This window comes from Camelus ferus, chromosome 36 (assembly GCF_009834535.1).
Source record: "Camelus ferus isolate YT-003-E chromosome 36, BCGSAC_Cfer_1.0, whole genome shotgun sequence".
NCBI lineage: Eukaryota > Metazoa > Chordata > Mammalia > Artiodactyla > Camelidae > Camelus > Camelus ferus.
In genome coordinates, this window is record NC_045731.1 from 18,002,832 (window position 1) to 18,028,468 (window position 25,637).

At 36.7% G+C, this 25,637-nt stretch overlaps 2 protein-coding genes and 1 pseudogene across 2 annotated transcripts; 2 read left to right on the top strand and 1 right to left on the bottom strand.

Moving 5' to 3' along the window:
• The first annotated feature begins 846 nt into the window (after window positions 1–846).
• On the top strand, window positions 847–2,131 carry LOC102524564 (annotated as a pseudogene).
• A 3,278-nt stretch (window positions 2,132–5,409) lies between these two features.
• LOC116661712 (olfactory receptor 1038-like) lies at window positions 5,410–6,718 on the bottom strand. The gene has a single exon (XM_032474227.1). The coding sequence runs from the start codon at window positions 6,232–6,234 to the stop codon at window positions 5,479–5,481; it is 756 nt and encodes a 251-aa protein (XP_032330118.1). The 5' UTR covers window positions 6,235–6,718; the 3' UTR covers window positions 5,410–5,478.
• Window positions 6,719–23,352: 16,634 nt separating this feature from the next.
• Window positions 23,353–24,453, top strand: LOC102504366 (olfactory receptor 1038). The gene is given in 7 exon segments (XM_014550853.2): window positions 23,353–23,540; window positions 23,542–23,677; window positions 23,680–23,741; window positions 23,743–23,949; window positions 23,951–24,205; window positions 24,207–24,323; window positions 24,325–24,453. Coding segments are annotated over 7 exon segments (954 nt in total). The 5' UTR covers window positions 23,353–23,492.
• Window positions 24,454–25,637: the final 1,184 nt, after the last annotated feature.

A 25,637-nucleotide genomic window follows, 5' to 3' on the forward strand; every position in this document is an offset into this window, starting at 1 on the left:
TCCTAATTTATCTCCCCACTCTCCTTCCCTTCCCCATAACCACAAGTTTGTTTTCTATGTCTATGAGTCTGTCTCTGTTTTGTAAATAAGTTCATTTGCCTCATTTTTTAAGATTCCACATATAAGTTGTATCATATGCTATTTGTCTTTCTCTGACTTACTTCATTTAATGTGATAATCTCTAGGTCCATCCATGTTGTTTCGAATGACATTATTTCATTCTTTTTTAATGGCTGAGTAGTATTCCATTGTATATACATATACGACATTTTCTTTATCCAGTCATCTGTCAATGGACATTTAGTTTGCTTCCATGTCTTGACTTGGCCCTTGTAAATAATGTTGCTATGAACACTGGGATGCATGCTTACCTTTGAACTTGAGTTTTCTCCAGCATATATGCCCAGGGGTGGGATTGCTGGATCATATGCTAAGTCTATTTTTAGTTTTTTAAGAAATCTGCATACTGTTGTCCATAGTGGCTGCACCAATCTACATTCCCACCAACAGTGTCCACAGTCTCTCCAACATTTATCATTTGTGGACACTGTAATGATGGCCATTCTGACAGACGTGAAGTGATATCTTATTATAATTTTGTTTTGCATTTCTCTGATAATTAAAGATATTGAGCATCTTTTCACAGGCCTATTAGCCATCTGTATGTCTTCATTGCAGAAATGTCTGTTTAGGTCTTCTGCCCATTTTTTGATTGGGTTGTTTGTTTTATTGTTGTTGCATGAGCTGTTTTTACATTCTGGAAGTTAAGCCCTTGTCAGTCACATTCTTTGCAAATATTGTCTTTTCTTTTTGTTCATGGTTTCTTTTTCTGTGAAAAAGCTTATAAGTTTAATTAGGTCCCACTTGTTGATTTTTGCTTTTATTTCCATTGCCAGAGCTAATGTGAAGATTCTCCTCTGAACACATTCATCATAAGATCATGGTGGGTCAGAACCAGTTTCTAATATTTACTTGATTATTGCCAAGGGAGACAGGAATAAACAGAATGTGTACTCTGGGGGGTTTTATTGTAAAAATATTTTAAAATCTGTACCATGGCAAAAGGCAATTATTCAGCAGTGTCTGACTTTATCCTCTTGGGACTCACAGATAATCCAGAGCTTTAAGCAATTTTCTTTGGTGTATTCCTGGTAATCTATTTAGCTAGTGTCATGGGTAACCTTGGTTTGTTTGTGCTAATACAAGTCAGTCCTCAGCTTCACATACCCATGTATTTTTTTTCTCAGCCATCTGGCTTTTGTTGATGTTTCTTTTACATCTCCTGTCACTCCCATCACCTTGGTGAATTTCCTACGTGATGTTAAAAGCATAACATTCTATGCATGCGCCCTTCAGGTGTGCTGTTTCATCACATTTGTAGTTTGTGAGCAGTATTTGCTCTCAATCATGGCATATGATAGGTATGTGGCCATCTGCAGCCCTTTACTCTACATCATTCTCATGCCTAAAAAACTCTGTAACCGAATCATCAGCTAGCATGTATGTTTATGGGTTCAGTGTGGGTCTCGTACAGACAGTGGCAACATTCCAGTTGTCTTTTTGTGGCTCCAATTTGGTCAACCACTTCTACTGTGATGATGTGCCCCTGGTTGCTCTGGCCTGTTCTGACACTCAGGTCAAAGATCTGATGTTGTTAGTCATCGCTGGGTTCAATACACTCTGCTCTCTACTGGTCGTGATCATCTCCTATGTCTTCATCCTCCTTGCCATCCTGAGGATCCGATTCTGCTGAAGGAAGACAGAAAGCCTTTTCCACCTGTGCTTCCCATGTGACCTCCATCACCATACTTTATGGGACAATAATTTTTATGTACCTACTGCCCAAGTCAAGCCATTTTCTGAACACAGATAAGTTTGCTTTGGTGTTTTATGTGGTGGTGATTCCCATGTTGAACCCATTGATCTATAGCTTGAGGAATCAGGAAGTAAAAAGTACACTTAAAAGAATTACAGAGAAGTTGTGTTTGGCTGTCAAGTAACTGAAAAATCATTGGACAGGGAGGCATCAGAAGACTTGGAATTGTGGCTCATTTAGAGTCACCATGCTGATAAATGAACCAACTTCCTCACTTCCAGTGCTCAGATCCACTCAGAATATGTCTCACCCACTGTTTCATTCTTAGTGATTTCCACATGAAATGCATTTTGTGAATTTTGAGTTACAGAATTATAAAAGGGAAGAGAAAAAAAACAAGAGAGAGCGAGAAAGAGAGAGATCTTAATCCTGTTTGATCACAACACCCTCTTCCTCATTAAAGAAGCAGTATTGGAAAAGAGAGCTTTATCTGAATTCCGTGTCATCTATTGAGAAATCTGCGTTGTACTGAAATGGTACATCAACATCTGGTATCTTATGTTTAAGCATGCTGCACAGGTAATCTTGAAAGCATGTTGAAGCTTAAGAGCAGGGATATTTGGTTTTAACACTCTAGACAATCTTCCTAGCATTCCATTTCCTGCAACTCAGCTACAAGGGTAGCCTGACATTGAACACTTGGTGACACTTTGGCTGTGAGAGTTTAGTTCATTGGAGCCATTTCACACCATTTTAAGTCATCGCCTGTTCTATATAAGTGTGTGATTAGGAATGTGAATCTTCATTCACACAGTTTGGCTAACAATTTTAGCTTTTCCAAGTAATAGCTGTTATCTTGGGTAAATTATTTCACAGTTCTGTTTCTTAGCTTTTTCATCAGCAAAAGCAGGTAATAATTCCCTTTGTCTTGGACTAATTGTGAAGGTTAAATAATCCTACAAATATAAAAGGCATCACACAGCTCCTAGCAAAGAGCAAGCACTTCGTATATGTTGACTCACACCTAATGAGCAATATTAATTATTTACAGCATTGTTATTGTGTCAATGATCTCTTTTATTTGGTAGTAGTCTTTTTTTTTAGAAACAGTTGAGAATATTAAATGCTTTATTTTAGAATCAACAAATTGAAAATATAAAAGCTAACAAGTTATTTTATTGTAATCTTTAAAGCAATTTAATTCTTTTTAATTTCTTTTTGTGTGTGTTTATAAACATATTTTTAATGTATTTTTACTGAAGTATAGTCAGTTTACAATGTTGTGTCAATTTCTGGTGTATAGCACAACACTTCAGTCATACATGAACATACACATATTTGTTTTCATATTCTTTTTCACCATAAGTTACTACAAGATACTGTATGTAGTTCCCTGTGTTATACAGTATAAACTTGTTGTTTATCTATTTATGAACATATTTTAAACTGAATTTTTGAGTCCTTCATTTCTGCTATTAAAATAAGCATATTTTTTTCTTGAAAAAAATTAAGCTGCTTTTGTTACATTTAGTAAAAATTGCCTTAATAAATGATGCATTTATTTAGTTTCAAACTTTTCAAAGTAAAAATAAAGCTACCATCTACTGAATGTGTCTGGTGCTGAATGAAATGCTTTAAATGGACAGTCTCAGTTAATTTTTATAACAACCTACTGAGACAGATATTTTAAAAATGAAGAGATCCAAAACAATTTATGTAATTTATTAATGAACATGTAGCTAAAAACTAGGGAAAAAACACAAGATTTGAGTTTAATTTTGTTAAATCTCAGTTTTAACAAAGTAAGTGAAGAGATGATGAAGGTGGGGAGACTCTGCCGCATACATTGTCACCTTTTCCCTTTACTTTCTTCTCCAGAGTCCAGTACAATATGAAGGGCCCATTTATTGTGCCATATTCAGGCTCACATACCTTTCAAATTATTTTCTAATTGAAAGATTAACTTAAACCTAGTTTTTGGATGACATCTTGTGAATCACCCATTTTTTCTTAGTTTTTAAAATTGTGTAAAGATGTGGAAACATCGATTCAATTAGTGTTTAAGTATTGCTGTTATAAATATTATGAAGGAAAAAGATAAAATGAAGCTCCAGAAAAATGGTGTTCCTCAGTGAGGCATTAAGATTCTGTAGGTCTGAATTTCTTTACCTGTAAGAGATACTGGCTATACTATGCCTGTGGGCCCTGTACGTGATATGTGATAGGATGTGTGTGGATAGCTATCTATATAAATATACACTCACAAGACACAGTATGGTAAATAGAAGCACCGTGTTTCTCTGTCAAAACTGTTTTAAAAAGTTGAGAATTCATTCAATTCACAAGATTTGAAAAGCACCTCATGGCAGCATAAATGAGTTATTTACAAAATAATCTCAGAAGAAGAACTAATCCCCTTGTACTGCAGACTTCAAACAGCATTTTATATAGCGACTGTAACTGTCAGCATCTCCTTCTAAAATGGTAAAATAATAGATAATACTAAATCACTAATTTAACTATTTGTATGAAGTGTCAAAATAATTAAAGCATGTCAAATCACTAATATTTTCATATCATGACCCTATAAGGGTGATTTAATAAATGACATTATAAACAAAGTTTATTTCTATTTGAACAATATGCAAATGAATCAATTATTTATTTTAAAACACAGTTTCTTATAAAACATGTTCTTCCACTTATATTTTAAAAAACCCAATAATGACATTTTTAAGTCCAGATAATCTATAATACTCATAGTGGTTAAGAAAACGAAATTCAGAAAGACTTGCAATTGCATTTAGAATTTTCATATTACTAATTATGTGACCTTACACAATTTATGAAAAATTGAAGCCCAGAGGTAAAATCTTACCCAACTCTGAGATTTGTTTTATTGCGATACGTAACACTACTTGATTCAGTGCCCAGCAGGTAGTAGAAACCTAATCAGGCTTTCCCTTGTTACTTAAAGAAGTAAATTTTTAAGAGCTCGATGAATTATTTTTTAATTATACATAACAAACACTTATATAGCAAACAATTACATAGCATTTATTATCACAGGATATTGTTATAAATGTTTTATAAATATTAATCTGTTTAGTCTTTAAAACCAAACAATGAGTTGGGTCTTATTTATTTTCCAAAAATGGAAAGAGAGTCACAGAGTTCAGGTTCATTGCCCAAAGCTGCACAGTCAGAAAAGGAAGAAGACAGAATTCAAGTTTAGGCGGTCTTGGTTCCAGAGTCCTCAGTTCTAACAAAGACACAGTGATGCCCTTGCTTGTGATACATGTATGTATATTTGAGACCATGTTTGTGTTTCTATTCAAACAAAATTTCACTGGTCTCTAAAGGCTATGGTGGCCTGAACAGGACTTGGAATCAAACTGACTTTCTAGAATTGGCCAGGGACCTGGTAGAGAATGTTAAAGCCACATTTCCAGTTGATTGGGAAAGAATTACAAGAAATGTCAGAAAGAGAAAGCTTGATTCATTTACCTTCTTGTATTTAATAACCTATTATTACTAATATTTTCTTAATTTTAACATCTTTACAGTTTCACAGCCTTTCTCCAAGGCTTTCTTGGAGGGTGTCTCACTTCTTTGTTTCTTAGGCTGTAGATTAGGGGGTTCAACATGGGGGTCACCACCATTTAGAATACGGATGCCATGTTGTCTGTGTCCAGGGAGTGGCTGGATCTGGGCTGTAGGTACATGAAGATCAGCATGCCATAAAAAACAATGACAGCCACCACGTGGGAGCCACAGGTAGAAATGGCCTTGTGTCGCCCCTGGGTAGAGTGAATCTTCAGGATGGCAGCAGTGATAAAGGTATAGGAGGTGAGGACAATGGAAGAAGAGCAGATCATATCAAAGCCAGCAAAGGCAAAGATCAGAACTTCCCTCACATGTGTGTCTGAGCAGGACAGAGCCAAGAGAGGGAGGTCATCACAGTAGAAATGGTTAATAGCATTGGGGCCACAGTAAGTTAGGTGGAAGGTGATAATGGTATGGAAGAGGGTGACCAGAAAGCTGTATACATATGGAACTGCCACTAGTTGAATGCAGACCCTCTTTGATATCAGTGTGGAGTAATGCAGGGGTCTACAGATGGCCACATAACGATCATAGGCCATGGAGGCTAAAAGGAAACACTCCATGATCATGAAGGTGAGAAAACAGCACAGTTGCATTGCACAAGCATGGAAAGAAATCATGTTGTGTTCCACAACAAAATTCACCATCATCTTGGGAGTGATAGCAGAGGAGTAACAAAGGTCAACAAAGGCCAAGTGACTGAGGAAGTAGTATGTCGGTGTCTGGAGCTGAGCATCCATCCTGATCAAGGATATCAACCCAAGGTTGCCCAGCACTGTGACCAGGTAGATGACTGAAAACCCACAAAGCATGGGGCCTGAAGCTCTGGCCGGTCTGTAATTCCACTGAGAATGAATTCAGTGACATGAGTGACATTAACTTCCGCCATTGAGTCTGATGAAGGCTGCAGATTTCGCTATAAGATGAAGAACAGGAATGGCATTTTTTATGGCCTGTGGCAGTGTTGGGGGAGGTGGTCACTAGCATCTTCTAGCCTTGAATTGTGTTACCTTGTGGGCAAAAAGTACACCTTAGCTCTCCAATGACATGCCATTCTTGCCCCAGGGAAAGAGTTCTTCGCTCTCAGAATACACCTCTTAAGCATTATTTTGTTTTGTGATTTTAGAAACTATGGGAAAATGTTGGTTAAACTTAAATATTATCTGAAAGAAAGCACTTCAGACAGCTACCAGTAATATTTCAGTGGTTTTGGTGCCCCTAAGTTTTGTATGCACACATAAATATGGCAGCACAGCATAAAAATACAAAATTTATAAATAAAAGCAAATTTATATTCCCCTGTTTTTCATTTTTGTGCAAGTTCCAAAAGTTTTAAAAATTTTCAAAGTGATCTGAGACCGACTCACTTTCCTGCATCCCTTCCCTTACAGAGTAAGGACTGGATGCTGTAGAAGCTAAAAGGAAATTAACAAGAGCTATGGGAAAACACGCAATTTTATCTGCATAAAAATTAAGGAGACATGTTTTTCTTTCCAATTCAAAATTAACCACACTTTGAAGTTTGTTGCCCAAAGAGTTAACATTAAGTAGTTTATTAGATAACTTATTCTAAACTGCATGTAGATAAACCCCTTTCCCCATAAATATGTGTCAATATATTTCAAGGGCTTGTGATACCCAAAGACTTGTTCTAGTAGATTTCACTTTTAGCAACGTATCCTAAAGAACAGCCAGTTGTAATCAAACTTCTATGGAAACATATACAGGTGGGTAGAGTTCTTGATGAACACTTCTGAAAAATTGCAATTATTTTTATTTCTGCCAACTCTGAAAAAAAAAAGGACTAATCTCATTAAGCCCAACGTTAGTCTATTTGAAATTTATTTTTGCCCCTGACTTTATTTTCCCACCAAGTGGAACCATAATATGTTAACAAAGAAAGGAGCCTTGAAACATCATCACGTCAAACTCCTTCGTATTTTAATTTTATTTATTGCTACTATAAGTATTTATCTGTTGCTACTGAGGACTGCCCTTATCAGATACTCTAATTTGTGCAATACATGAATTAACTTACGATAGTCTTTTACTGAGAGTATGATGAAATTCTATCCCATCATTCCTGATTAACAATTGGAAAAAACCCAGGCTTAGAGCTATGGTCCCAGAGATCACATGGTATAGTATGGGGGTGATCAGATTTGTCTGACTGCAAAGCCCATATTCCTAAACATCAAACTATGCATGCCCAGTGTGCAACCATCCTGGCAGATACATCCATTTGTCTATAGTATAAACCTAACATTTCAAGCTTAGAGAAGACAAACATAACACCTGTAGTTTCTTAAAGATTGCTAAGCTTTCCATGTACTTTGCCAAGGTAAAACTGCAGAAGCCTGAGTGTCTAAAAAGTTATTATATCATGCTGTCCCTCCTGCTAAAAACTGTTTCTCTCACGAATACTCTGAATTAAGGGTTCTCTTACAGGTCTTGCACATACTCAACATGTTCTCACAAAGTCTTTTATATCAATTCCAGCTGTGAAGACATGGTTTGACTGCTATTTGAGAATAATGAAAAGGCTACCATAAAATGGAAAAGTTAAGCAGACAACCCTCGCTGAAAAATGGGGTCAGAGGAAGAGGTTGATTTATATTTATCATAATATTTTACTTAAAATAACAAAGGCCACCTGTGCATTAGTTTCTTTTGCTTTCTATTTTATGTAATTTCAGGATTTTTTGTGGTTGCAACATACGTGTCAAATCAGCTGAGTGAGAAAATAAATGCACCAACGAGAACATTAGCTCTGGTAGGTACTTACTATTAAGGGGGATATTTAAGCAGCAAATGAAGCAAACAAAAATGAAGTTTATATATAATGGAGTTGCATGTTAAGCTGGAGTTTGGATTCTAAATTTAAAAAACTTAAAAATTACATGGAAACAGTTACCTATGAAAACCTTTAAAATGCTTATAGAGTGCAGCATTTATGATTTTGCACCTACTCGATGACTTTCTAGATTATTTTATTAATTCCTCTATTTTTTAAAAGTAATGTTTCTTCATAGCCTCCAGTTAGTTTCTGCAGATTGCTCTGGAGCAGTTATCACCCCAAAGCCTCACCATTTATTCAGTCATTTCCACACTCTGTCGATTTTGAGGGACATCCTTGAAGTATTGACACCTTTGATGTCAAAGTATTTTTAATGAGCATGATGTTTCTTGCTCATTGTATCTTTCCCTAAGTGAGTTTTGCCTCAAATTTTATGGCACGTTGAAACCACCTATAAAGTTGTCAAGATCCTAATATCCAGGCACCCCTCTGCCAATTTAATCAAAACATCTGGGTAACATTCAGGTTTCAGTGTATTTAAAGCTACCTGGTCGGTTCTAATGATAGCCATGTTTGAGAATCAGTAGTCAAAAGAAAAAACTCAGCGGTTGTGTGAATGAAAAATACTGCAAACCATGTCAGTAAACAGAGAATGCTGAAGCCATCAAGTCATCAGTGACTGCCACCACCCCCCAGTGGGGACAGGCCTGCAGCACAGCCTCTGCAGCCACTCACAATGGTGCCCTCTAAGCGGACTCAGAATAAGAAAGGAGAGGATACTGGCCCTAGATAGCTAGGTGCTTGTCAAAGGAATGAATTCAGTGAGCCCAAATGTTTGCTTCCTCCCATACATAGAAAAGCGCTAAATTCTTTAACCTGAGATGCCTGGTTTTCTTTAGTTAACAGCCAATCTTTTAAGGTTCCAACTCCCTGGTCTTTGTTGTAAAGCTCCTATATATCCTAGACCCCCCCACCTCTTCAGAGTGGTCCCTCAGGGCTGCATCCTCAGAATTGTCCACCAAATAAAACATAACTCTCAACTTTTAGGTTGTGCATTTATTTCAGTCCACAGTTTGAATGGCAGGCATAACTCACACATACTTCCAAAGTTACTTGTTTCTCTTAGTTTTGTTTGCCCAACCTATGATTGAATGAGTTCATCATGCCAGTCAAATTCAACTTAGAATATGCCTATTTTTTTCATATGAAAAGTCTCACCAAGGATTAGGAGGACAAGAGCAGTTTTAAGAAGATAAATTTTCAAATCCAAGTCTATCCCTTCTAGATAAACAAGATTATATTGTATAACACAGGGAAATATACACCAAAATTTTATGGTAGCTCACAGAGAAAAAAATGTGACAATGAGTGTGTATACGTCCATGTATGACTGAAAAATTGTGCTGAACACTGGAATTTGACACAACATTGTAAAATTATTATAAATCAATAAAAAATGTTAAAAAAAGATTAATTTTCAGTACCTCCACTTCCCATGCCTGTCTCTTTGTGAAAATGATTTGCCTGAGAGCACCTATGGTTTTGGTCCTTTTGTATCTCGCCTTTTCAAAGCCCAGACTTCTCCTAGTTTACAAATGAAAACATTTCTCATTCATCTGAAATCTTATATGATTCCTTGCTCCAAGGTATAAAACTATTCAGAGTTCTAAACAGTTTAGGAAAACACTCCCATCTAATTAATAAAACAAATTTCAAACAAAAGTTAAATTTATGTTTAATGATTAATCATCAAAATTGGAAGTTTATTGGCAATTTTAATCAGTTTATTCTAAAATAATTTTAATTTTAATGCAAACAGAAATATTTTAGTATTATAATACATAGAATCTATAGTAACTTATGGTTACAAGAATACAATTCCAATCAGTGTGTGTATGTGTGTGAGTTTATCTGAATTTTAAAGAAGTAAAATAAGAAATAAGGTAAAATAACCAAAGAAATAGTTTCAGTAGTAAAAATAAGTTACTTTTGCACAGAAATGGCTTGCACAAATAGAGTTCAACTATAAGACAGAAAAAAAAAAAAGGTCATTGAGAAACTTCCTCTTTCTTATTCTCTGCTCTATTAATCAAGAAATTTCCTAATTTGCTTACTACCTAGTGATACCATGTCCTGCCCGGTGTTCTGTCAGGGTCTACAGCAGCTTTTCCAAGCCAAGCATCCTTCATTCTACAGCTACATGGAGCTTGATCTCTGTACCAGAGCTTACTGCCCAGCCTGCAGAGGCATTGTGCACCACCAGTGCACTGCAGATGTGCAGCCCTGGTGACTTCAACCATCAGATGCTCCCTCCATGTATCCCAAAACACATGCAAATAATATGACATGGCATAGGAAAAGGCTGGGATGCACTGGTTTGAGTCTGATTTTTTAGAGTGCAATTTGAGGCCAAAAACCTATTCTGAAAAGCAATATTAGAGAAATGAAATACCAAGTTCTATTTTATATTAAAAATAAGAGTAAGCATACAGTCTTGACTTAAATATTTTACTTAAGAAGGGACTTTTTACCTTATGTTTGGTGTTTCCAAAGACCAAAAATGGACTTAGAAAGCACTGTTACCTACACCTAAGTATACAGCCATTCTTGGCCACTCATTCCCATGAGAAAACTTTAGACAGGAAATCTCACTTACGTTCTTATTTCTAATCCATCCACCTAGAAGAGGAACTGTTCTCTTCTGTGGGTGTCACTGCAGGAGGGAGGGTACTTCTAATTGATTAACTCAGTACAAAGTCATTTAATGTGTCTGTGTCTGTGTGTGTGTGTGTGTGTGTGTGTAAAAGAGAGAGAGAGATAAGACAGAGTGAAGGGAGGAAGATATTTGAAGATTGATGCAGTATTTTAAGTACAACCAGATGTCCTTTACAAAGAACTGCAAAGGAGAGGGTATGAAAGTAAGAAATGCAACTGGGATGTTAGAGGCATTATCTGTAAAAGCAGACTGGTTCAATTAAATACCACAGCTCACCAAGGAGAGGTGTCTCTAACGGGAAGCCAGCTTGTCGGTGGAGGGTTGGCAATTCACTCCATGTGCAAACTCCGTATGACTCACTGCTTAGCCAGATCCTGGCTCCCAGAGAGCTCATTCTGAAGTTGTTTGGGTAATTTATTAGTTCCTAGATCCCTCTGAGCCTAAACTTGAACTTCTAGAGATACCTGAAAGTGGTAATATTCCTTTCCCTGTTTTTCTCGAAGTAAGATGAGTTGGACAAATTATATTGGGAATTAAAAAGTTACCTGTATCCTTGAAGGAACTATACTTCAAGTATACCAATCAATCTCCAGGAAAGTTAAAGAAGGCTATACTACAGGCTTAAAAAAAGAACAGTAAACTTTGGTTCATTTGAATAAGAAAATCAAATTATGTGAAAGGATAAGACCAGCATTAAATTTTGGATAACTGAACTTATGAGAATGTGGGCAACATCCATATTTGGTTTTTTGTCTCAATTTCCTCAACTGTAAAATCAAGTAAAAATGATGCATCTTTTATGTTTTTGTGAATATTAGATGAATTAATGTATGCAAATATCCCAGCAAACTCTATGATAAGTACTTAGTATTCAAAAGGTATTTGCTTAAAAAGTAAGACAAATCAGAATAATAAATAAAATGAAGATACTCCAAGAACTTACTTGAAAACAAGAGCTACTTCTACCACAGTGTCAGAGTCTCTCTTAGTGAATCTACACAATAAGGGAAATGCATTATTATTAATGGTGAAATCCAGTTTTTTCCACAATTTTCAAACTAGAAAACCATTTTCTAACCAATTTCAGAATGTGTGTGTGTGTGTGTGTGTGTGTGTGTGTGTGTAAAACCACTACTCAGAGCAGTAGCCAAAATTCTTTTTTTTCATTTTTTTTTTTTAGTGGGGCAGGGGAGGTAATTAGGGTTATTCATTTATTTATTTTTTTAATGGAAGTAATGGGGATCAAACCTGGGACTTCATGCATACTAAGCATGTGCTGTACCACTGAGCTGTACCCACCCCCTCTAGTAGCCCAAATTCTTGAAGAAATCTTTCAGTTGTCCCAATTTCTTGTACATGTTTTTTCTTTCCATCCAGCTTTTCCCTACATCCCTGAAGCCATTCCTTTCTAGCCTGAGTCTCACATTATTAATAAATATAGTAAACATTTTTCCAGTCTTAGTTGGATCTCTTCTGAAAGTTGAAAATGTGTACATTATCTCACTTCCTGTCATTTATACCACAATTTCCTTGTTTTGTTTCTTTTTTTAATTGTATGAAGAACATTTAGCATGCTAAGTTTTGAAGCACACAGCACAGTAGTGTTAACTAGATACAGAGTGTTGCACACCAGGTTCTAGAGCTACTTGTCTTACAAACTGACACTTTCTTTTGACACTTTCTTTCCATTAAACAACTCTTATTCAGCCCTCCTCCCAGTCCCTGGCAACCACCATCCGGCTCTGTTTCTATGACTGACTATTTCAGATTCGTCACAGAAGTAGAATAACGCACCATTTGTCCCTCTAGGACTGGCCTATATCACCCATCATAATATCCCCCAGGTTCACCCGTGGCTTCACGCATGGCAGGATTTCCTTCTGTTTTAAGCCCAAGTGATATTTCACTCTATGTACCCACAGCATTTTCTTTATCCATCCATCCAATGATGGACATTTAGGTTGTTTTTATGTGTTGGCTACGGTGACTAGTACTGCAGTGAACATAGGAGTGAGATATCTAGATATCTATTCTAGATCCTGATTTCAATGATTTTATATATATAATGATATATTGATTATATATATATATAATATATATATATATATATTATATATATATAAAATCTGAAATTGGGACTGCTGAATCATATAGAAGTTCTATTTTCAATTTGTTGAGGAGCTTCTACACTGCTTTCTTAGTGACTGTACCATCGCTTCTTCTCCTAAGTTTCTTCCTGCCACAGAACTTGGTGTATTGTTTCTTCTCTCTTAGATAATGTCCCTATGTCCCATCCCTTTTGTCAACTCTTACTTGAGAATTCAAACTGAGCATCATTTTCTAAGGGCTGTTTTGCTGAAACCTGAACTTCCTGGGGTTCTGTTATGTTTTCTCATCACTGTGCACCTCTACTTGAAATGAATGACCACAGTTTATGATTAAATGCCCTTTTGTCTAACTGTTTATGTGAGTCTCTCTCACAATAGACTGTCAGCTCTATGAGACAGGGTCTGTGTCTGTTTTGCTGACTACTGAATCCCTGACTACTAACAGTTCCTTACTGAAAAAAATAAACAAAAAACTTGTCAAATAAGTAAACTCATATATAATTGTATACATAAGCACTCTGAAAAGTAAGTTATAAGCATACAGAAAGACAACTTAGCACCAGATGTCAAGATTGTGTTCTAACCCTTGCTTTCAATTTTTCAAGTTCCCACAACTAATTACTTGCATCACCCTCAATTGAAACATTTGAGATCAGCTAGTTTAATGTGATCATTTAAACAGATGAAAAAGTAAGGCTCCTCATCCTCATGTAATTACCTCTTCTCCGTTTCCAGCTAGGAGTGAATAAAAGAACATCACAATCTTTAATAACCTTAGGGGGAGGGCATGGCTCAGTGGTAGAATGCTTGTTTAGCATGTACAAGGTTGTGGGTTCAAACCCCAGTACCTCCATTAAAAATAAATAAATAAACCTAATTACCACCCCCCAGAAAAGAGCATAGTAATATTAGTAACATTAATATCCACAAACACTTACATAGAATCATTCACATTGTGCCAGGTACTCTTGTAAGCAGTCTGTATGTTAGTACACGTAATGCTCATGAGAATTCTGTTATAAATACTATTAGCATTTCTGTTTACAAGGGAAACACTGAAGTACAGAGAGGATGGAGAGGTTGGGCACCTTGGTCAAAGTCACACACCAAGTCACTGGAAGAGCCTTGCTTGTGACAGTCTCCAGAGACATAACCCTTCATTTACCCTTCTCCACCCTGCTCAGCTCCAAAACACAGTCATACCCACTGTATCTCCCACACATGCCCGTTAGCCAGATCCGGTTGGATGCAGCCAATAGAAAGGGATCTACCTGGTCTGGCACTAAAAGCTTAGCTGTAGCATTCTGCTGCAGAATATCAATCATTTCCCAAAACATGAATATGAGAAAAGTTTACATGGTAAAGGTGGTGAAATGAGGCAAGGCAGGATCACTCTGTAATAATGGCAGAGCACAGGCAAAAGCAGTAACACTGCCTAAACCACAAAACCGTCAGACACCCTGTCCATCTGGCTAACACAAGGGACTGCTGCTCATTACCACCTAAAGCTTTTGCCTTCCTCCAATTTATCAACTTTCTGAATAGGAACCGTTAACATACCAACACATTTGACATCATCCAGTTGAAAGTGTAACCGTGCCTTCTTGAACCCTGTTGTAAATGACCTCATAGGTTGAAATCTCTTAGAAAGCCCGGTCCCTAAGACTTCTTACTGAGATGCCCCTGTTTCTCGTGGTGTGTGAGCTCCCCAGTTGAAGCAAGCAACAGCAACACAACTGTGACTAGAGGTTCCTGGTGGTCTGTGCCTGGAGAACATCAATTGATGAAATGGTGTAAAGTCTGAGATTTACTTCAAAATATCTTTGGGGGTTAATAGATTGGGCAAGAGGGCTGGATGGAACCTATCTGACCATGAGTGGACACACTGAAGCTGGCAGCTTTTCTGGTGGTGGGGTGGGGATTATTCTATCAAATCTTCTAATGTTGTACATGTTTGAAAATTTCCATAATAAAGAGTTGATTATATAATAATTAATTTCTTTAGTAAAAAAGATTAAAATTTGTTAAAATTTATAAGTAGCATCATTTTGGGGTTTGAAATATTAGTACATCTCTGTTAAAAGTATTATCATAGAGGCCAACAAATGTTTATTCAGGAAAAATAAGAAATGCATATTTATGTACATATGTATGTATATGCCTTCAAAATATTTTCTAAATGAGCAAGAAATTGTCCTTTAAAATTAATACCTCTGAATCTGACTAAGGAAGAGCTTAGAATTAAGATTTAGAAACAGGATATAATATATTTCAACAAAGGAGGAGATTTGGTTTGTAAAGCAGAGGGTACTGGTCTTAATTCCAAAAGACATAATGAATTTGGTTCTTAGTTAAAAGGGAACTATAAAGCCTTTACTAAGCATTCCAGATTAAAAAGACCTTTGAAATCTGAAGCCTTATCTAACCAAACCGATTTCCAGAAACTAGTTCTTATCCACCTATAAGGACTATCACTAATGAACCATAGATTTTTTAAAGGAAGAAGTACAAATATGTTTTACAAATAATGTGATCAGCAAACCCCAAGGAAATCAATCAATCAGAATAATTAAAACTTCTCCCCATATGACACCCCATTATAATAGAAATGTAGAAAAAAACAATAGAGGAAAACTTATTTACAACAGTGTGATACCCACTATTTGTATGTGTATTGAACTAAGACATACATTAAAAATAATCAGATAAAAAGATGTTACAGAAATGACAGGCCAGCCAAGAAACAAGCACCACTCGGAGGGTTGGAGTACTCAGATGTATTACGCCAGTGGGCTCAGAGGGGCTTCCGCTCCGAAGCTCTGAGCCCACCAGCATAATATATCTGAGTACTCCAACCCTCCGAGTGGTGCTTGTTTCTTGGCTGGCCTGTCATTTCCATAACAAAGACACTAAAGGAATAGAATTGTTGGCTTAGAAATGATATTGTAATACATTGCCGCTTTTCTTTTAGATTTTATTCAAATTAGCCCAGTGTTTGCTAAAATAACAAAATAATAACCTTCCTTGTCACCCTATATAAATTACTGAAGTTAAAATTATGACTCTGTTGGAGTCTGTGCCCTCAGGTAGCTCATAGCTGAGTGAGAGGAGAGACATATGGAACACGCAGATTACAACATAGTGTGAAAAATGTAACTGACACAAGGAAGTCGCAGAGGATACTGAGAAATGGTCCAACATCCCCCTGTGGCTTGGGGGTCAGGTAAAGAGAAGATTGAGTTAATTTGGAAAAAAAAAAAAAAAAACTCTACCACAAGGTTATCTTTTGTTCTTGTAGTGAGAGGATGAGAAGGAATGAGACATTTACGCAGAATGGAAAAGCTGTGGAAAAGCATTTCAGTGACACAGAAAGTGCAAGCACAGTTAGGGAAGGAGAGACACTGTGTGGCAGGTGGGAGGGGGAAAAGCAGTGGAGTCAGGAAGACGGTCAGGGCCCTGGACACAGAGCACTGTCCTTCACATTAATGAGTTTGGGCTGAATCCTATAGGAGGCAGAAACAATGGGAATGTCTTATCTACAAGATTGATACAGTCAGACACCTGTCAAAGAACTCCCTTAAACAAGATCGTGGCTTAACACTGTGTAATGACATGCAGTGAATTGGAAAGAGACTGATACACAGATAAATTAATTAAAAAATGAAATCCAGAATGAAAAAATTACATGTTACAGATGATATGCATGTATGTTTAAAGTAAGAGAATTTAGAGATGCACTTATGTAGTTTACTATTCCCTGGGTTAGGTTGCTGGCTTGATAAGAGATTCATAGTTAAAGTGAAATTTTCCTTGAGAAGTGAAAAATAATTTATTTGGTTGAGATATATAAAATAATGTAATGATAAATGCATATTTATATATGTATGTGTTAGAGCAGGCAGCTAGCTAGATATGAGCAGAGAAACGGGGACACAGACCAAATGGCAGGAATTGGGCAGAAAGGAGGGGCACAGGCCAAATGCAGGAAACCACACATCATGTAAGCAGCAGGGATCCTTGGGCAGAGAAAGAAAAGCAGGAACCTTGGGGCTGATAAGGGATCATGCTTTTTGGGGTGACAAGTGGCTTGGAGAAGAACAAAAAATGGTGAGAAAAGGCAGGAATTTCTAGTGTCCGAATGTAACATTTTGCTCGTTATGCCCTCATTTCAATAAAATTAGTCTTGCAGATCAGAAGTATGCATCATGCACCAACGCCATGACACTTCTGATCCAGACTAAATAAGGCCAAAAATCCCTCCTCCCTTTGGGAAGGTGGAGTTGGGATGATAATCAGGGAATACGACCCCGAACCCTTCCCTACCCAATGAATATTCCACCCATTTATTTTTACACCTCATGTAACTAACTTGCCAAAGAAACTCTGGGCAGCCACTCCCCTGAGCCTGCCTGCTCTCCCTTGAGAGTGTACTATCCATCCTTTAATAAGTCCTCACTTTGCCTTTTTTAACCTGTAAGTCTTGTCTCTGAATTCTTTCTGGGAGGGGACAAGAACCTGGAACAGCAGTTGCATCTATCGGGAACATATGTATGTATTTATCTATCTACCTACCTAAAGTGATATTCATACTATTACTACGAATAAGAGAAGTATCCAAGATTTTTATTATACATACTAAAAGGGACACTATGATAACACATTCTGGAGAATTTTAGGGTTAGATTAATTTTGAACTATATATCCATTATGCAGCTCCAACTTGAATCTTGATTCTAGCTAACACATTCATCAGTTGTGACTTGAGGCACATTATTTAAATTCTCTGGGCTTCCCTTATCTGAAATGGGGGAACATTTTTCAACATTATAATGTTTGTGAGGAATCGTGATGTGCTGTATGAAGAACTTTTTGATGCCTGGCCTGGAACTTAATAAACACCTAATGAACTTCAGTCACTGTTGCCACGATTGTCATCATGATCATTCTACTCCTAATCATCAAGCACTGTCAGGTTGCAGTTTGCAAAGTAATGTAATATCTATTAAATGTTTTCTCCTCAAACTTGCCTTGTGCTGTAAGTAGTATTTTTATTTCTTAATTGAGGCTCAGGGTTTATGACTTTCCCAAGTGCACATGGGGACAGAGTAGACAAGCCTAAGTGAAAACTCAGATCCTGCTCCAAATCTTCTCTTCCCACTGCTTTCTTGTCTCCCAGAGGAAAGAGATTCTAGGCTGAGGAAACTGCTGCCCCTGAGGAATCAGATGATGATTTCAACACATTCAAACTACATGGCATGGTCATTAATCTGGGGTTGAAACTTCCCATTTGTCGAGATTGGTTTCTGTTAATATGTCCCCAATGAAAAAGCCAAGAAATGCATTGTAATAAGGCCCCTTGAAACTGATTAGCAAGTAAATTCACTTTTAGCAGTTCACAGTAGGGAATTCTGTTGGCAATGAAGAACTTTCTAATAAGACCCAGAGAGACTTTCATCATTAACATGAAAGCAATGACTGACTTCAATTTCTCTTTTACATAATAATCAGCAATTATTTAATTAAAATCAACAGGAGAATTACAATTGCTACAAAAAAATGGCATTTTTCTTAATTTTCCCACATATTCTGAACTTTTGCACCCTGACTAGAAATGGAAATGCTAACCTAAGTTTTTCCACATTATACAGCACGAGTGAGCAATAGACACTTGGGAATTTCCAAATTCTGTGGAGAGACACTGCATATTGACCAATTCTCCAAAATTCGGAAATTTAATCATATATTAAAAATTTTCAAATTTGATGTCAAACTACTACTTTTTTCACAGTTAAGGTTTTTGATGTATGTTATGGGCGGAAGGCCCAGCTAGAATGCATGAAAGGATACTGATGGGTTTAATCCTTCCCTGAACAAAGAAATCCAAAAAAGTCTGAAAGGCAAAGGTCTACTCAAATGGAAATAAGATTGCAAAAGCAAATGTGAAATACATCTACAGGCAATATAAGACAGCATATACCACGTGTGCACAGTTTGGATGGAGGTGATGGTCTGTGAGCTGTAATAAGTGGGCAAAGGGTTGGCTTCTGCATACCTTCGGAATATAAATTATAAACTGAACTATGATATAGTGCTTATTACTCTGGTTTGATCATTTTCTAAAGAAATGAACAGGACACAAAAAATCTTATCACAATCAAAACATATTAAAAGATAACAAATTCAGTCACTCCATGAAAAATGAATAAAATAAACTTGCTGGAAGGAATAAGTCAAATTTACAGCTTAAAAGTCTCAGGGAAATAACTGCATATATATATGTGTGTGTGTGTGTGTGTGTGTGTGTGTGTGTGTGTGTGTGTGTTTCAATAAAAACTAAAGGAATGTGAATGAAGACACAAGCAGATGACCATTCATGTGGAGCCATACACTCCTTTGCCATTAAGTAAGAAAGACTGAAACTAGGTAAGTAGGAATTAAGTGCCAAAAATTGGGTGAAGAAAATAAAATGCTCTATGTAAATTGATTTAGGAATTAAAAGGAAAAAAGAACTAAATAGAAATCTCTTTTTAGACACTTGATCTGTAGTTCCTGTCGCAAACTGGGGATTTAATATATTATTGTTGAGCAATAAATAAATCTCTCAGAAAGTTTTTGGCAATTTGACTCCCAATTATGCCAAGCTCGTTATTTTTTTAAAAGGACGTTTCTTCTTTTGCTAATATGTGTTTAATTATTGCTAAAATATAAATTTTATCAATGATTAATATATAGTTTACTAATGATGAAATATACATAAAAGAGAAAACACCATTTTTAGAGAATAAGCTTGGAAAAGTAAAAACTGTATGGATAATTGTTACTGTTACTGCAGAAAAATATGGAAATGCTTACAGCTCTGCAAGAAATTGAGCTGTGTCCCCCCAACATTTTGATGTCAAGGCGATGAGGAGGAGCAAGCAATTAACCTGAGAAGGAACATGCAGGAAGAAAACCAGGAGAGAGGGGAATTCGAGTGGAGAAAGTTAACCAAGGAATGGTGACCTATGGCAAATACCACTGTTAGGCTGAGTAACACAACCTTGGTAAGGGGACCTTCCACTGAATAATGGGAGGAAACGGCTTACTGGAATGATCTCGAGAAAGGTCAGAGGACCTGATTTGGAGGCAACATGGAAACACACACAACTCTGCTAGGATCAGTGCTGAAAAAAAGATAATTTAGCAATAAGCAAATTATTTTAAAATAGACACATTCTTTTATTCATTTCTATTTTTTAATATTTATCCTAAAAATATTGGATCATTCTAAACCAATTTTGACTAAGAGAATTTATCATAGCATTATTATTTTCCTAATTAGAACAAAAAACAAGATTTTAATATAGATAAATTAGAGACATGCCTTGGGAAGAATCTCGAATGTTATGTAAAATCCCAATATACCATCCGCCTTTCATATTTGTGGGTCCTGAATTTGTGATTCATCCAAGATCCATGGTTGGTGAATCCGCTGATGTGGAACCCCTGGATTGAAGGCCCGATTGCCCTATGCAATTGTGAATAAGGGACTTCAGCATCCACCGGTTTGGGCAATGATGCACTGGGGGAAGAAAGAGGTGTCCTGGAACCAATTCCCCGTAGAAATGAATTGCTGGAAAAAAATTCATTATAAGCAGTAAATTGTCAAATACTCTGAAAACAATTTAATAAAATACAAAAAAAAAAAAAAAATAAAAATGAATTGTCCCCAAACTTAAAGAGCAGTTACCTCTAGAGATTTTTTTCATATATTTCTGTATATCAAATTTTGTAAACAGCTAGTATAAACCTTGAGAAACATAGGGTTAGGGGCACCAATCCCTCCAGATGGAAAATCTGCCTATAAGTTTACAGCAGAGTTGCACCAGCAGCTCCACACCTGCAGAGCCACCCAACCTCAGGAGGTGTAGTACTGGAGTAGTATTTATTGGAAAAAATCTCCTATGAGTGGATCCACGCTGTTCACACCTGCGTTGTTCAGGTTTCAACTGTACTTTCTTTTTATCCTAGAAAAATGCATGTATATATATATATTTTAACAAAATAAATGATATATAAAGATGCCCCATACCTATCAATACTAATACTCCAAGGTTTTTTTTTTTTAATATATACAGAAACTGGTTGATTTTATTGAATCAGAATCCCTTTGACTGAGAAGATCACAGGGAATGGAAGGGACAAATGAAAACAAATGATGACAATACATTAAAATTGGTTGTAATATTTGAATTGCTTGCCATTTGTTTTTTCTTTTCTTTGTTTTGTTTATAGCAATTGAACTGGACATACATAACCAAGGACTAGTGATTTCATGCTGACATTATTCTAGTTTCAAACATAACTTAAAGTTACCTTTGTTTTTACCAGCTAATCTTCATCTAATTGGAACTTTCTAATCATGGTTGCACCCTGGAGGCTGCACTGTTGCACTCTGGTGCACTCACATCGGGGGAACACTAGGAATTAACTCTCAAAAGAATCAAGACTGCATTATATAAAGACCTGGAGTACTCATTCACATATCCTGAGTATCTGAGAGAGTCCTTGGAAAGGAGACCCCTGGGGAAACATTCAGGGGAAGATTTCTTCCACATGCTGGTAGGTTAAAAAGTGCTGCTGTTGGTCATTACCATAGGGCCTTATTTTCAGGCCATCCACAATCTTCCCCCGATTTAAAATAAAGAAGATGGCCCTGGCTAGTTCAGCTCTAACTAGATGAAGCTGATGTCTCTTCTCAAGAATGAAACACCTTTCTTAACCCTCCCCAAATGAAATATCTTCTTAAACTGCTGCCTGAGACTTGGGTGTCCTTTAGAAGAAGAAAACACATTTTATCTGTTGATAAAAAGTCAGAAGTCAAATCCTCTGATGAAGAGCCTTTGTGTGGTGGGTAATTGTCTTTCTCTCAGGGGGAAATGTTGATGGTTTAAGGAACATCTATCAGAGACATTCATGGGTCAATTTGAAATTGATGAGCATGCCTGGGTTTTGCAAGTTTTTTCTTTAATTACAAAGAAGAAAAATAAAAAAATAAGCCTAATTCCAATGTATGCACAAAGAAAGTAACTCACTACCAACACTTCCACTAATCACTCCTAAAACATCTGAAATTATTTTTATCATTTGGAATGTGGAAGACCAAGAGTGGGACCAGAGTCAATATGTTGCCATGGATGGCAGTGAGCACATGGCGGCCAAATCAATGTTTTCTCATTTCTTCTTCTATTCTATTCCCAGAATAGTGAGCTATAGCACTGTAGCTGTGTTAGGATGCCAGTTCAGGAAAACAAGCCAGTTCAAACACATTTCTCACAAGGTAGGTTTTGACTTCGCTAAGTGGAAAATAAATGGATGGAGGGAAATTTTGTTTTCATGTCAGGTTTTAAATATGCACTAATATGTAACTATGCATATGTGTGTATATATGCATATATCTGTATGTATGTGTGTGTGTGTATATGTATGTGCATGTTTGTGTATGTATGAATATATATTTTTTGTTTCTTGTTTTTTGAGATCACATTAGGTACAAGTAATAGTATTAAGATGATTCAATAGAGAGAGAAGAAAGAAATTTAAAGGTATAATTTTCTGACCACTCTCACTACACTGTTAGAAAAAAAGTTTCCCTTTGGACAAAATGTTTGAGGAGAAAACAGGAATTATTTTTTCTACTTTGTACACATTTTTAATTTGATAAGGATGATACTTTTTTACTTTATTACATTCCTCTTGAAATTAGAGTTAGCTATTTATCTTCCTTTAGAAGTTAAAAGAGGCATCTAATTCACAATGACACATCGTGCAAGTAGAACAGCATAAGGCAGGAGTCTCACTTCCTCACATTTTCTATTTCTCTCATCAAAGAGATTACCACCTTTTAAAAGGAGGAATGTAGTTATAATCACTGAAAACTTAACAGAGATTGTAGAAAACATTCTTGATTATAAATGTCATAAATAGTTAAAATGCAACATGGCACAACACTTTAATTTTGATAACTATACTTTAAAAAACAAATTAAAATATCTACTCAAAAAGGCAATAAATTGCTACATTAAGGTTCTGCTCTACCAAGAAGTAGATATGGGAGCAGGAAATAAAAAAATGGTTTCTTCTCTTTATTCAATATAATTGAAAATGGTCTGAATCTAAAATATTAAATATCTTTTCAAACTTATGGTTCATTTTTTCATCTTCACTCTGCAGACTTTAATTGGTTTATTTTTATGAGCACTCAACTTTTGACCTCATAAAATTATGAACAGCCAGAGAGGAGAGTTTCAAATGGGATGTGTGTGTTTGTTCTGATATTCTACCACAATGGTGAACAATAATTTCTGAAGCTAAAACACACAAGAGTTGATGTCTGGTGACAATTTCTTATACCCAGCAATTTTTTGGTCTTTAACTTATCTTTCTTCAGCAGTTGAGTGATTGGAACAAATGACTGAAAGGAACAGCACCAGGGTGATGGAATTCATTCTTTTGGACTCTTCAAGTCCGTAGAGAGATTGAACTCATTCTCTTCCTGCTCATTTTAGTGGTATATTCTCTAACTCTAGTAGGAAACCTTGGGATGATTTCACTAATCCAATTGGATTCTCGACTTCACACACCCATGTATTTTTTCTCAGTAATCTGGCCTTTGTAGACCTTTGCTACTCTTCATCAATAGCCCCCAAGTTCCTGCAGATCCCTCCTGACCAGACACAGGTCCATATCTTTCTATGCATGTGCCACACAGCTGGGCTTTTTCCTGAACTTCTTGATCTTGGAGATGTTCCTTCTTGCAGTAATGGCTTATGACCACTATGTTGCCATCTGCAGTCCTCTTCTCTACATGGTGGTCATGTCCCCAAAGGTGTGTATGCAGCTGGTAATGGGCCCCATCTTATATAGCTTTTTCTGTTGCTTTGCTCCACACAGTTGTTACTTTCCAACTGATCTACTGTGGCTCCAACGTCATCAATCATTTCTACTGTGATGATGTTCCTTTGATGGCCCTTGCCTGCTCAGACACCAGCCTCAAGGAGATCTTGATTTTCATCTTTGCTGGATTCAATATGATCAGTTCTTTGACCACCATCCTTATTTCTTACTTACACATTGTGGCTGCCATCCTGAGAATCCAGTCGACAGAAGGGAGGTGCAAAGCAGTTCTCTAATTGTGGCTCTCATCTGACCACTGTGACTATATTCTATGGGACTCTGATCTTCATGTATCTGTAGCCCAAATCAAATCATTCCCTTGACATGGACAAAATGGCCTCCATTGTTCTACACAATAGTCATTCCTATGCTCAGCCTCATGATCTACAGCTTGAGGAACCAAGAAGTAAAGAATGCCTTGAGGACAGCCATTGACAAATGCTATGTCCTGCCTCTAATAAACTTTAAAATGTGACTTGCAGCAAAGCCTGACTTGGAACAATGCCACTTGCAGATAGACAGTGTTGTTTTTCTAATCTTTTGATGAAGTACATTTTTTTTACCATTCTTTATATGAGTAAAATGATTTTGTACATGAGTTCTAGTTTTCATGTAATCAATAGTAAGATGAAATGTTTAAAAGAGTAGAATTACATTTTTAACAAATTGCTACTCTTAGGGTATGTGACACTGATAGCTTTGACATGACTAGCTTCTATTCAACTGATAAGGTTTAATCAGTCTTTTCAAAATTGTTCCTGTTTTGTATATCGTGGAAGACAGAGAAAGGGGCAAGGATGGTGATGAAGTAAGTTTCTTATCCATCCCCATGTCATTTCCATGTGATAGCCTCCTCCTCCAATGTTCTCTATCTGTGACCCATCATTCCTCTCTCTGCTGCTGACCCCCACATTCACTACTGGCCACTCCCTGAAGTTGCATGATTAGCACATCCTTTGAAGGAAAGTCATTTTTCACCAGTGTAGACCTGGGAACCAGGATTAACTTTTGGAAAGCCATATTCCCATTTATATATTACTCTAACAAAACAAAAATGCAGATCTATCCCTAAGTTTCCTAAGCAAAGCTGTGCTTTCTAAAGGTCTCTTAAAGTTTTAGGGGTATGAGGAAATTACAGTGGGTTGGGGGACAAGGAAGGGGTAGCTTAAAACCAAGAGATAAATATGATGGCTATTAGATGTCAAGATTATAGTTCCATGTTCAGGTAATATAAAGAGACATAACCCAAAACCCACTTAACCTTCAACTGGAATATAATAGATTATATTTTCACTCATAAATTCAAATGTTCATGTCTACCATGTGCATTATATTGGGAGTCATTCTTGGAGAGCAAAAAACAAACAAACAGAATATTTCCTGCCTCACAGTGATGGACACTCTGGGAGAAGAGGCAGCTAGCAACAGACCAGTTTAGAGTGGTAGGTGGCAGGTTTGATAAGGAAAAGAACTTACAGATTGAGGCTTGTCTTGAATGTAGATCTCTGCATTTGTCTGCCAGAATCTTCAACATGTATAAAGAAGCCTTAAGTGGATTCATTTTCACATACCATCCAGATGGTTTCAACAACACCTGCATCCTCTTACTTTGGGAACAGTGGGCAGAACATACATTCAAAGGAGAAGGGAGTGGGTAAG

Coding starts and splice junctions, on each gene's coding strand:
- LOC116661712 (XM_032474227.1), bottom strand. CDS start 6,234: ATGCTTTGTGGGTTTTCAGTCATCTACCTGGTCACAGTGCTGGGCAAC.